General features: G+C 45.7%; 1 protein-coding gene across 8 annotated transcripts in view; it reads left to right on the plus strand.

The window, feature by feature from the left end:
- CCDC88A (coiled-coil domain containing 88A) overlaps positions 1-13,413 on the plus strand; it is a 254,550-nt gene that overhangs the window by 184,243 nt on the left and 56,894 nt on the right. For all 8 annotated transcript variants that reach the window (XM_073672268.1, XM_073672270.1, XM_073672269.1 and 5 more), the window contains exons 17-20: positions 3,609-3,750; positions 4,822-4,998; positions 6,142-6,303; positions 7,996-8,273. In XM_073672268.1, the coding sequence (XP_073528369.1) occupies positions 3,609-3,750; positions 4,822-4,998; positions 6,142-6,303; positions 7,996-8,273 (759 nt within the window). The remainder of the gene's footprint in view (positions 1-3,608; positions 3,751-4,821; positions 4,999-6,141; positions 6,304-7,995; positions 8,274-13,413) is intronic.

Below are 13,413 nucleotides of genomic sequence, written 5' to 3' on the forward strand. Positions count from 1 at the left end.
CAAGTTCCACAAGTAAGTACTTCCGGCCGGCTGCCGCCCCTGACAACAACTACTCTATTAGAATAGGACAGGTTCGCACCCTATTCTAATGAGCTGAGTGATGCCTTACGCTCCTGCACCTGAGTTGGCTGATATAGGTAGGCATGACGTCACCAGCATGTCACCCATCCTTTTAAGAAGAAAAGTCACCAAAGTATGGTTTGAAGATGGCCAAACACCTCAACGAGACCTAACTGAATGTTCTATTGATAATGAAAATATTGAGGAATATAACAGAATAAATATAAAACCATAATAGTTCTGTCTGCAGTAGCCAACCAACGTACTGATGGTCTCCAAGAAGCAATATTCAACGTTTTTTTTTCCCTCTATAAAATGCAGTTTAACAACAAACTAATAATACACTATATACATGGTAGGTTTTATATCGAGCGACTATACACTGTATCACCGATGTTAAGTGTTTAAAGGAGGGTAATGGTATTTTGAGAAGGGTCTTAAGGCATTTAGTCAGACAAGTCCCCTGGTGATATTGGGGTTGAGGTGGCATTTATCTCATGTTAAATCACACGATGTCAAATATGTAAGAACGAACATGTGTTATTTGTGGTTCACCATTTCCCATTCTCAGAGCTCCAAACTTTCGGCCTTTTATGTAGTAACAAGGTCATGGGGTCACTTAATGAAAAGTTAGCATAATAATAAAAGCTGACTCTAATTACATGTAATCCTGACTCCTTTCATGTAGCCATTCCAGTCATTCCAATGGTGGCAGGTGAAAGTACAGATAGGATATTTGCATGAATAATAGAATACTGAATGTTTTATAATAATAAAACCCTTAATAACCCGGCACATTCACCTAGCATTTGATTTTCTAGAATTATTGCCATTTAATGCAGTAAAATAGTTAAATTGGTTGTCCCACCAATGATTTTTTTATGATCTATACCGCACATCTGCAGTATAGATCATATAAAAACAATTGGCAATTTACAACTGTTAAAAAAAGATCCAGTAAGTTATGATGTTCTTACATAGTTTGGCCCCACCAGGTCCATCTAATGAGCATTATTCTGCTGGTCGCACATGCTCAGTCACTCTTTCTACAGCCAGTTATATTCATAGAGAGTCACTGTTCACATAGCAGAGCAGCCAATAGAAATGGGTTTCTGGCAAGCCAGCAATTCCTATTGGCTGCTCTGCTATGAAAAGTGACTGAGTACACAGAGGATTGGCTGTGGGGAGAGTGACTGGGCATGTGCATGTGTTACCAGAAGTACTCAGTCGGGTGCACCTGCACTTTGTTATACACCATGAACACCAGGTGGCGCTATACCATGTAAGAAAATGTCATAATGCTTAACTGCATAATTTTTTTAATAGCATTATTTATCATAATCTATTAAATGGATGTGATACGTAATTAGGGGTTGGGAGGTGGAGTGTGGAGTTAGTGTATATTTTACATTGATTTTTTTTTTCTACTTTTTTTTAAATTAAAATATGTCACATGACTGCTGATCACTTAACTACTTGCCGACTGTCCAGCATTTTAAAAATGTCAGGGTGGCTCACTTACAACTTTGCAAGGACATTTTGAAATGTCCTCACAGAGATCGTGCAGCAGCTGGAAATCTTTTTAGAGAAGGCAGAGATGATTTATTACCATCTCTGCCCTCCTGATCCCTGTGTAAACAGGTGCTGTGTAAACAGTTTAGCAAGCAGTAAAATCTCCCCCCCTCCCATCCTAGTGCCACGTGATCGCCCGGAGGATGCAGGAGCTACTGAGTCTTAGCAGACCCAATCCAGCTGTAAAACACAGGCAGGACGCTGAATTTGCCCTCTAACTGGGGTCGATATGACTGTGAAAATCGGTAATAAAAAAATATCAATTTTAATGATAAAATGCCCCCCCAAAGGTCTTTTATTACATTTTTAGGAACACAATGTGTGAAAGAGTATGTAATATTAATAAAAAATAAAAGATCATACAGGGAAAGCTATCACATACTCTCCTCCCGCAGTGGCGCAGTTACATTACATGACATTGTTGTCAAGTGGTCATGTATCTAATTCGAGGCTGCTGATTGGCTGCAGCCTTTACTATTCCATCAGCGTGGAGATCCACTCTGAAGGAGTAATGAAGGGCTGCACCTGATCAGTGGCCATTGATTGGTTGTAGCAGTCTGGTGATATAACAATGTGTCACGTGACTCGCCAAGCGTAGAAGAGTCGACATCACAGTAACTGCGCTACTGCAGGAGGTATCGATTGTTTTTATTTTATATCGGCCACTGAGGTGATCAAAAAGTAGGCAACCCCTTTAAAGGGAATCTGTCACCAGGTTTTTCCACATATTCTGAGAGCTGCATAATGTACAGATAGAGACCCTGATTCCAGCGATTTGTCACTTGGCTGCTTGCTTGATAAAATCATTTTGATTAGAAGGAAATTATCCCTAGAGGACTAGTAAAACTGCTGCCATGTAGTCCTCCATATTCATGAGATCTGTAAAACCCCTCCACTGATTGGTAGCTTTTTGCCTATGCACAGTGTACACAGAAAGCTGCCAATCAGTGGTGTTTGCGAGGTTATACAGACCTCAGCATTCAGAATACTGGCAAATCTGCAGCAGAGAAAACTGTTTTTTTGAAAACTGTAGAATGCAACCCAGTAAGTAATACATCACTGGAATCAGGGTCTCTGTTCCAACATTATACTGATCTCAGATGTGGTAGCAAAAACCTGGTGACAGATTCTCTTTAAGACACAGAGTAGTTTTGGTGGTAAGGCTTTTGAGTACACGGTCACATGGAAATTTTTAAAGATCTTGTCTAGCTTTGAACAGCGATTCACAGTTTATGTATAGAATTATAGTATACGTTGTTTGTGTTAATAAGCACCGATGCAAAATATGTATGAGCACCAACAGGCAGCCATGAGACATTTATAATATTGGTGATGTTTTTATGTGGCAGAGGGGTCTATGGGTTCTGGCAGGCACCAGGGGGATGTGTTCTGCGCCCACCATATGGCTAAGATAGTGATAGTCCGGAGCCTTTGAGTATAAAAATAGCCACAAGTTCGTAAATTGTTTTTGATCCTCACTCCAGCGTAACTTTTTTTTGCACTTTACCCACTATGTTTCCATGTCGGCTGTACTTTAGTCTTCTTTTGCATGTGGACAGACAGGAGAATGGAGGCTTTCATGTGCTTCTGGCCACTTGTGCCAAAACAAGTAGAGTTCTAGTGTACACAGGCCCAACACTACAGGGGCGCCGAGCAAGGAATTCTTACAGCCTTGCAGATGGAGAAGGTGGGGATGCTGTGTATCAATGAGGCTGCTGTGCTTGGCTGGCTGTGAAATTGACCTTTCTTTGAGAAAATGCAAGAGATAAAAAAAAAAAAAAACCTAAGCACTGCGACTATCAGTATTAGTTATAAACATGTGTCACATAGATTTGCATTATTACTTTGAGTTCATGTTTGTTTCCCCAACTTGTATAACTTTTTTTTATGTATGTGACTTTCCATCTGGGTTTTGTACAGTCAGGCAATCACATCCTCACTAGACGAAATTAACAAGCATCCATGTTGTTAAGCAGCAGGTACAAGCTCCTGGAATCAAAAATAGAATCAACCTTAAAGAAGTCACTTGAAATTAAAGAAGAAAAAATTGCTTCTCTCGAGGCTCGATTAGGAGAGTCGGCTAATTTTAATCAACAGCTTCGCCAGGAACTGAAAACTGTGAGTGGAATATTTTCACAATTGCTAACAGCTCTGCAAAGGCCAATTTATCTTACATAAGGTTTCTTGAGTTATTTTAGGGTTTTTTCTGGGATTGGGTAGGACTGAAATTGAAGAACGATTTGGCCTTGATAAATATATGATTGTAGATTTCATTCACAGCCTGAGTTTAATGCAGCATATCATAGATTGTAAAGTTCATATGTAGTATGGGTCATAGGCTTTAACAACAATGACGTTTTTCATTGTTCTGATTAGTAGGGTTTCTGGAGGTCAGAACTTACATAGAAATCATGGGGACTCCTAGCAAAAGTCCAAATTAACTCCCTTACCCCCAAGGTCACAGAAGAGGTTACCTAGAAATGTCAGAAGATGTAACAAGCCAATGAGCAGAGCTTCTCCTTACAGTAGGTCAGCTGAAGCTGATGACATTTCTGACCAGGCCTAAAGAAGTAGGTGGATGCCAAGCAGAGGGTGGACTCTTGGTCCCCAAACTCATACGCCCCATAGGAGTTGTAATGTCTGCCTCCATTGCAGGCTTGCCAATGCTGCAGCTTCCACCTTCAATGGTCTAACTTTGATGGACTATCCTCAGGATTGACTATCAAAGTTCAAGTCCTAGAAAACTGCTTTAATATAAATATAGGGGTTATCCAGGATTAGAAAAATATCTTCCAGGACCAATGCCACTCCCGTCCAGAGATTGTGTTTGGTGTTGCAACTAGGCTCCAATGAGGTGAACACACCATTGAGGTGCAATACCCAATCTGCGGACAGGTGTGACACTATTCTGGAAAAGAGCAGCCATATTTTTCTCAACATGGACAACTCCATTAAGGACTGATACTTTAAGCTACTGTTTTATTTATAGAGAATATGCTCTTTAGGCACACAGCCCCCCACATCTACTACATAGATGTCTGTTGGATGATTGGACTCAGTTTTTCAGATTCTTTCTTAGTCTAACAAATCCTAGTTAAAGATAATTCATCTACCCAAACCACCACCTAGATTGATGTATGGCACCTCATCTACATTTATAGATTTTGGCTAAATGTTATTTTTCATCAGGTGAAGAAAAACTATGAAGCACTGAAACAGAGGCAGGAAGAAGAGAGGTTGGCGCAGAGCTCCCCTCCTCGGCCTGGTGATGACACTGGACCTGTGAATAAGTGGGAGAGGGAGAGCCAGGAGACCACCAAGGAGCTGCTGAAGCTCAAGGATCGCTTGATAGAAATTGAGAGAAACGTAGGACGTGTTTTTGGGTTTGAATATAATAGATTAATGGTGTTAATTATTAAATAGGATAATTATTATGTATGGTTCATGGGCAGCATCTATCATGGTGGATGCATGTATGTTGTATTCTAATCAGCGCTTCCATCATAGCTTGGCTTACACTAGCAGTTAGGAATATGATAAACCATTTATTAACTGAAAACGATTAGCATTAAATGCAGGGCGAGCTCTTCTAGACTGTTGCACCATGGTGTGTCACAGAATAAATAGACATAAAGGGTTCCACCTATCTGTAGGAGATAAGTACCCTAAGACTATGCTCACATCTGCATTATAGGTCCCCGTTAGCCTTCTTATCAGATTCTGGGATACTTGATTGAAAAGGACTGGTGCATGCCGCACTTTTTTTCCCAGGACAATGACAGACACTGTGGCAGAATCTGACGGGCCCCATTATAAGTTGATGGAGTCTGTCTGGTGCTATTGGGGTCCCTTCTGTGACTCTCCACTGTATTGTGGTTTCTGTTATAGTTGGAAACCATAAGGGACTCAGCCTGACTACTAAATATTAAAACTATTAGAAATCAGATTTCTATATATGACTAATGAACTTTTCACTAATTGATATTCTTACGGTTTACAGTAGAGATTGCATTATTACTAGTTAATACACTTTATTTTACCAATGTCTACATCTGAAGTCAGTCATCTTTGTTTCTTCACTCATCGTTATCACCTTCTCGGTATATCTCTGACAATTTTAATCTCAAGAGGTATTGCGGTTACAAGACGTTATCACCTATCCACAGGATAGGCAACCTCTTATAGATTTGTGGGGTCTGGCTGGTAAGACATCCCCCGGATATCACTTTTGTCTCCTCTCTGAATGGAATGGCAGTGAACACAATGTCTTAATTTTCTGCGGAGTACGTTGCTCTTCTTTCTATTACAGTCCTGTAGAGGATGCATGGAGCGGATGTGCACTGCTGCTCCATTCAGGCGGAGGACAAAAGTGCCCGTTCTGGCTATCTGTGGGAGTCTCTGCAATTGGACACCACCAATCTAGAAGTGGTCACCTATGCACAGGTTAAGTGAGAACTTCTTATAACTTGAATACTTTGTCATTACCCAATTTTTTTTTTCCTTTCTCAGAATGCCACATTGCAGGCAGAGAAGCAAGCCCTAAAAACACAATTGAAACAACTGGAAACACAGAATGATAATTTACAAGCACAGATCATGGCTCTTCAGAAACAAACCATTTCTCTGCAAGTGCAGAACACAACTCTGCAGACTCAGAACGCCAAGCTTCAGGTAACTGATAAGAATTTACATCTCGGATCATCAGGTGTCTTAGTCTCCGCTTTCTTGTCTATATCTTTAAAATGGATGTCTAAGGGGTAAAGTTTCTCCTTCTGGAAAGTGCAGAGTCGGCACAAGGAGCCATACAATACAATGCTGGGAAATTAAATATGTAAGTAGCCTCTTAAGAGGAACAAAGGACTGGAACTCTAGTGCCCCCTATTGGGGGTAGCAGTTCTTAACATTAACATCCACCCCATTTAAAGGGTCGGTATTGACTTTTAGGATTGCTACCCCTATAGGTGGCACTAGAGTTCTTGCCCTCTTTCTCTCTAAAGGGGCTAGTTACATATTTAAAATGGATTATCTGTTCTTAAAAAATAAAGCAGAACATTAATGTACACTTCTGCCCCCTACAGCTTATTCCTTGGCCCTTCCTGGGTGTACCCCTTTCACTCCAACATCACTACAAGTGCCTAATTACCATATCGATATGCATAATTTACTTATTTATTGTGTTCATATGTCAATTTTGCTTCAGCAGGAACTTTCAGACCCCTTTACTAACCTTCTGATGTGTCCTAATGCTCAGCAATCACAAGAATAAAAGTGCAAAAAACACTCTCATGAGTGTTGTGCCCATTGGGTCCTTCCAAAAAATCATGGTGTATGTGATATTGCCATGGGTGTTATTACCAAATATACACTCATGTTAATATTACCTTCTTGTGTTTTTCTATTAATAATTTAATATGCAAATTGTCTCTTCAGAGAGGAAGAGGACTTAAACTCTAGTGAAGGGTCGATATTGACTTTTAGGATCGCTGCTTCTAATAGGTGGCACTAGAGTTCAAGTCCTCTTCCTCTCTGAAAAGACAATTTGCATATTTAATTTCCCAGAGGAGCATGCATGGCTTTTAAGTCTCCTCACTCTGACATGCCAAGCCTGGCGTGTCACTCTCCACAAGGACCCCTATAAATACTTTAGGAATCTCAAAGTTACAGGGGTTGTCCGAACTTTAATAAATTGTTGAAGGAGTCTCCAGTCAGCTTAAATAGCTATTCCTGTTAGAGCTAATTATCATCTATCCACAGGGTAGGTAATAAATAGTAAATTAGGTGGGGTCCAGCCCCTTGTTCTCCCCTTGTCCTGTCATTTCAATGGAATGGTGGTTGAGCATGTGCACTGCTGATCCTTTCAAGGCCTACAGGGCTACCTCTGTCCGTCCCATAGCCTTTAAGTGTCACTGTTTGGCCACAGCCCCACTATCAGTATTTGGTCAGTATTCGGTCAGTATTTTTTCTCAGGAGTGGGAGCCAAAACCAGGAGTGGGTGATAAATGCAGAATTGGTGACTTGTTTCTATTATACCTTTTCTCTGATTGTTCCTCACCTGGTTTTGGTTCCCACTCCTGAGAAAAAATACTGGCCAAATACTGATAGTGGGGCCGTGGCCTTTAAGAAACACTCTTTTCAGACAGGCAAGCTTGGGTTTCCCCGGCATTTACCACCCATACCATCAGTGGGTGACAATTGCTTCTAAGTAGACTACAATAAATACTTCATTTTTTACAATGCCTGCGGTGCATGTTCCCAGTCACCAACATCCAGTAGCCCATCCAATTGCATCTGATGTCATCATCAGACAACTTCTTTAATTCTAATGTTACCTATGTAATTCTTTGTTTTAAAATTTATTTCCAGGTTGAAAATTCTACATTGAACTCACAGAGCACCTCACTTATGAACCAAAACTCCCAGCTCCTGCTCCAGCAGTCAAGCCTCGAAAGTGAGAACGAATCTCTAGTGAAAGAACGGGAAGAACTGAAATCCATGTATGATTTATTAGTAAAGGATCATGAGAAGCTGGCACAGGTTCATGAGCGCCAAGCAGCAGAATATGAATCTCTTATTTCTAAACATGGAAACCTGAAGTCTGCACATAAAAACCTTGAGGTGGAACACAAGGATCTCGAAGACAGGTATCTATTTTGTCAGACTTTGTACAATGCCAAGTAAAGGACCATTTACACTAAGAGATAATCATGAATGACTGTTCCTAGGAAAGCTCCTTTTTACGTTAATTATGGAGTCTAAACAGGCAGCAGATCACCCGACAAAGATTTTGCCCAAAAAATATATATATAATTCTCGGCGGTGCATCGTTATTGGTAAATGGGACCTGAGCTGCCGAGAACAATGGCAGCCTATGTGCACTGAGCATTCTATTACAAGGTTTTAAATGACCACCGAGTAGTAAATACTTACAGGTCAGCAATTGTTTAACACCGCAACATCGTCTAAGGGTGCTTTCACATTGTGTTTAGAGACATGCTTGGTGGCCTCGACGGGGCATACTGCCGAACCCTCCACAAAACGGGATTTGAACGTATGCGCCGACCGGGCCACAGACTATAATGGTGACCGCAGAGCGAATGTGCACTCTGACGTGCACCATTTTCAGGAGTGTACGCCTCTAGTAGTCATACATTCGGTAAATGGATCATTACTTGGATACAAACTATTGAGCAGGATGATAATGACCCTAAAACATGAGCTTGGGGAAGTTTTTCTATTTCTTGACAAAATGCTATATGCAATTTTATTAACATTTTGCAAAAGCAGTCTATTGCTGACCTATAATATTTTTGGATTAATTCTCTTAAAGGGATTATCCAGACTTTGAAAAAAAAGAGAAAAAGTAAAACAGATGTGATAAAATAAACTAAACTCTCCTCCTCCTCCTACCTGCGATACAGCTCAGACGTTCCAGGGGTGCTCCCAGTCTTTTTTTACAAAGTACATCTGCTTGTGCTCAACATTGCATCTACATTGCACTACATTGTTACCAGTTCAGCAATTCAATGGCCTCAGTGGTCACTTGCTGTATCATTGGCATCACCACTTGGCGAGGAGAGCCATGATGCCAGTTGTACGGCATGTGAACACTGAGACCACTGATTTGTTGCGGTGATTAAGTGCCGGACACTTGTAAACTAAGTTTGGGAACATTACAGAAGTTCCTCCTGGTTAGCTGGGGGAAAGAAAAGGCAAGTATGGCGTATTTTTTTATCTTATTACATTTGTTGTCATTTTAAAATTTCTAAGCCTGGAACCCTTTTAATAAAATAGCATATGAAATATCTTAATATCCACCCCCAAACACCATTTTTTTTAAATCTAATTTGAATATTCTGCGTAGATTATCCTTTATATTCTGTATTTCTTTATAACAATCGAATCTCTGCTTTTCTGATCTCGAAAACTTGGTTACGTTTTGTAATTCTGACTTCCTGCAGCCACCACTAGAGGGAGTCTCTTGCATATGGTGTATATGACGCGCCCCCTGGGCCAGTGCTGTTAGGGATACCCGGAGCCGGATCAGATGGGGGTTGTAGTCTCCGAGTGGCTGTGACCCGGTCCGTGCCCAGGGTGTCAAGCTCAGTGTGTGGCAGTCCTTATGATGTTACTAGATGTTCTTTTGTGTCGACTACGCCACCCGTTGAATTGCGGTCAGTACGGCCGCCGCTGCAGCAGGGTCCACTGAGGCTGGTGATGTGTGTGCAGCTTAGGTAGTATAACCCCCAAGGGGTATAGCCTCAGGGGGTCAGTTGCAGAGGATGGGGGTTGTGGTGGTGCAGCGGGGATGGAAATGAGACTCAGAGTCGGGCTGTGCAGTTCAGGGTTTGTTTACTTACTGCAGTTGTTCTGGTCACTCCGGCCTTAAGTGTCCACCCGAGCCGTGCTGCGTCCACCAGGTCCTGGACTCGGCCAACCCCCAGGTGATTCTGGAGCGTGGTCCTGAGCTCCCTTTCTGTCCTGTCCTCTTCTCTGGCCTTCCCCACCAGGGATCCACCTATGTCCGGCTCCCTCGGGCCTCTTGGTGGTAAACCCTTGTCTCTGGGTTCCCTGACCCTATTCCTGGTCTGCCTTCCGGGTGGATTTAGTGGGTGATCGTGGCAGATCGATCCTGCCCACGACCTCCGGTTCCTGGCTAAGGTGTGCTGTAGCCTCTGCCAGCTTGGGATCCGGTACCCTGTTGCCAACTCTTCACCCTCTGGTCTAATTTGGGCTCTTGGAGTTCCTTCTTTCTCCCCCTCTGGGTCTTTCTTTCTCCTCTCTCTCTCTCTTGGCCTTGGAGCTGCTCTTCTCCTCTGCTCTGCTTCTCTGACTCAACTCTGACAGACTGACTCTGATCTCAAGATGGTGCCCACCTTATATACTCCCTCTATGTGTGAGCTCAGGTGACCAGCACACAATGAGCTCCTAACTTTACCCAGGCTGCTCCCCCTATCTGCCCCTACACTACTGGGATGTTCCACCCCCCTCCCACTCCAGCCAGGAACAGACACTGTCGTACCTGCACATTTCTCTAGTGGGAGTACCATCGGTCTGTTCCCCGGAAATGGGATGTGTGTAGTGCATGCAGCTAACTGAGCTCAGTTCCACACTCCATCCTTACCCGGGAGTGGAATACCACACCTCTGGCTTGAGGTGTAATACCCCTGTAGCAGCCGAATCCTCAGGGTGCTACATTCCCCCCTGGTAAATCACAGCACGTCCTCGGGCTGTAAGATATAAACAAAAACATCCACAAACATACATTTTTTTTTTCCATAAACATAAACATATAAAACATATAAAACATCATCAGCAGCAATAAACTTTTCATATAAACATTCTTGTTTCTGGTTCCTCCGGTCACGGTGCAACTTGTGACCGGGTAAAGTGCGACAGTCTCTCTTGGAATAAAACAGTTTCCTATAAAACCGGTAGGGGGCGCTTTAGGAAGCGCAACTATATACAAGGGGATATGGCCGCTCTCAGTCCTCGGCCAGGTATTAGGGAGGATTGACCGCTCTCAGTCCTCGGTCAGTGGGAATAGGGACACACGGGGTTAACAGTTCACTCTTGGCTGGTCCCAACGGGGAACATATTTTAAATAAGTAACAGTTCTTGGTACCCCGACGGGCAACTTTATACAGTCTCTCTCTACCGTACTTCAACGACGGCGTCCTCCTGCTCCTTCTTTAGATTCTTCAGACCCGTCCGGGTCCTCTTGCTCCTCCTCACACCGCAGCTCCTCCTCCGTCAGGCGATGCACATGGAGGGCGTAGGGTCCTTTGGCACACTTGTGCCGGGTGAAGGTGACCTCGTCCCCTACATACAGGTCACGACCTCTGTGTCCCTCCGGTAGGTGGGACTCAACGTCTCTCCTGGTCACGAAGACGTCGCCTGGGGTGCGGTGATCCCTGATGAAACCCCACCCATGCTGCAGATTGAACTTTATCACAGTCCCGATGGTACGGGGACCATGCGCTGCACGGGGGTTTCTCCTGGTCCGGCTCTTCTGCTCCGCGCTCCTTATTTGGGCTTGTTGTTCCCGGACCCGCCTCTCTCTCCGCTCCCTCTCAAAGACCTCGAGCTGCCGGCGGCAGCACTCTGCACGCTCCGCTGCGGCCGCCCGAGTCTCCTGAGTGAACCCCATGAGGTCTTCTCCGGTGGGATCCCACTCAAACTGGGTCTCTTCAAGCGGGGGCGAGATCCTCTTTATGGGCTTTGGAGCCGGGATCAGGGGTTCGCACATGGCCCTTGCTTTTTGCAGCTCCAGCTGGATGTATTCCTGGGGCCATACGAAGGGCTGCCCATCCGGGCACGTATGCTGGGCGAACAGGTCCTCACCCAGGTGCGGTACTTTAGGTGTTATGGGCGCCGTGGTGGTAGCGGCGCCCGGGTTAACCAGGCCTTGCGACCAGGCCTGGGGCACCTTGAAAGTAAAGGGCACCGTAAGAACGGCGGCGCCCTGTGTTACTTGGCCCTGCGACCAGGCCGGGGGCTCCGCGGAGGTAGGGGGCGCTGTTGGTATTGCGGCGCCCGGGGGTACTAGGCCTTGCGACCAGGCCGATGGTACTTCCTGCTTGGCCACGCTCGGGGTCGAGGCGTGTGACGTCACAGGGGTCGCGGCTTCCGTTTGAGGCCTAGTCTGCGGCGGTGACGTTGCAGCGACGGGCACGGCAGGGGGTACTTCGGGCTCTGCGACGGGGAGCTGGGGCAGGCACGCGGTTTCCCGGCTCGGGGTAATGACGTCCCCTTTACCTGCCTCCATTCGTTCGGCTCCCTTCTCGGCGCCGTCTCCGGCCTTCAGTCCTCCTGCGCCATCCTCAGAGGCGGTCTGTCTCCTCGTCTCGGGTGGCGTGCTCCGCTGACGAGTCTCGGTCTGCTGGGCCATCTCTCGGCTCCACTCCGCCAACGTCTCTCGTTGCACCCGGGCCAACCTCTGTGCGAGGCCCTCCAGCGCGGTCTGTGCACACTCCCGGTCTCGGGGGAGCTGTGTTAGGATCTCCAGCAGGCCTTCTGGAGTGGCGACCTGCAACAGGCTCCTGACCACTGGGTCGGTGCTGCCTGGAGTGGCGGCCCGCATCAGGCTCCTGACCACTGGGTCGGTGCTGCCTGGCTCTCCCTCCATCTCCGGGTGTGCTTTCTCTGGACTCTCTTCCAGACGTCTTGTCTCCGGGTGCGCTCTCTCCAGACTGCTCCAGGCGACACCCATCTTTGCTCTCTTCTTCTGTCTCCGCCCACATTGAGGGTGGTCCCGGGGCAACTTTGTGATTGTCAGTTCCAGGGGCAGTTCTCTTACGCTGATGGACACTTCCAGCATCACAGTCTCTGTTGGTGGGCGCGGTTTCCGCTTTTGGCGCCATTCTTCGACCTGGCCCACGATGGGAGGTGGCCTCTTGCCACCCTCTGGCACGCCCATAATGGCGTCCGCTCCCCCAAGGCGGGAAATCTTCAGAAATGGCGGGAATTGTCTCCCAGTGGCGGGAAACTCCATGGATGGCGGGAAAAAGCTGCAAATGGCGGACAACCGGCGGGAAACGACCTGTGATGGGGCCCGATGGCGGGGACCCTCCGGAACCGGCGGGAGACTTCTTTTTGAGGTAACGGTGAACTTTTCTTCAGGCACGCAGTACCCGGTTGTTGCGGGCACGTTATCCTGCCGACTACGCCAAAGTTGACGCGCCCCCTGGGCCAGTGTTGTTGGGGATACCCGGAGCCGGATCAGATGGGGGTTGTAGTCTGCGAGTGGCTGTGACCCGGTCCGTGCCCAGGGTGTCAAGCTCA

The sequence above is a fragment of the Phyllobates terribilis genome, unplaced genomic scaffold (assembly GCF_046119375.1).
Source record: "Phyllobates terribilis strain yellow unplaced genomic scaffold, ASM4611937v1 Scaffold_3__8_contigs__length_932513732, whole genome shotgun sequence".
NCBI classification, from domain to species: Eukaryota; Metazoa; Chordata; class Amphibia; order Anura; family Dendrobatidae; genus Phyllobates; species Phyllobates terribilis.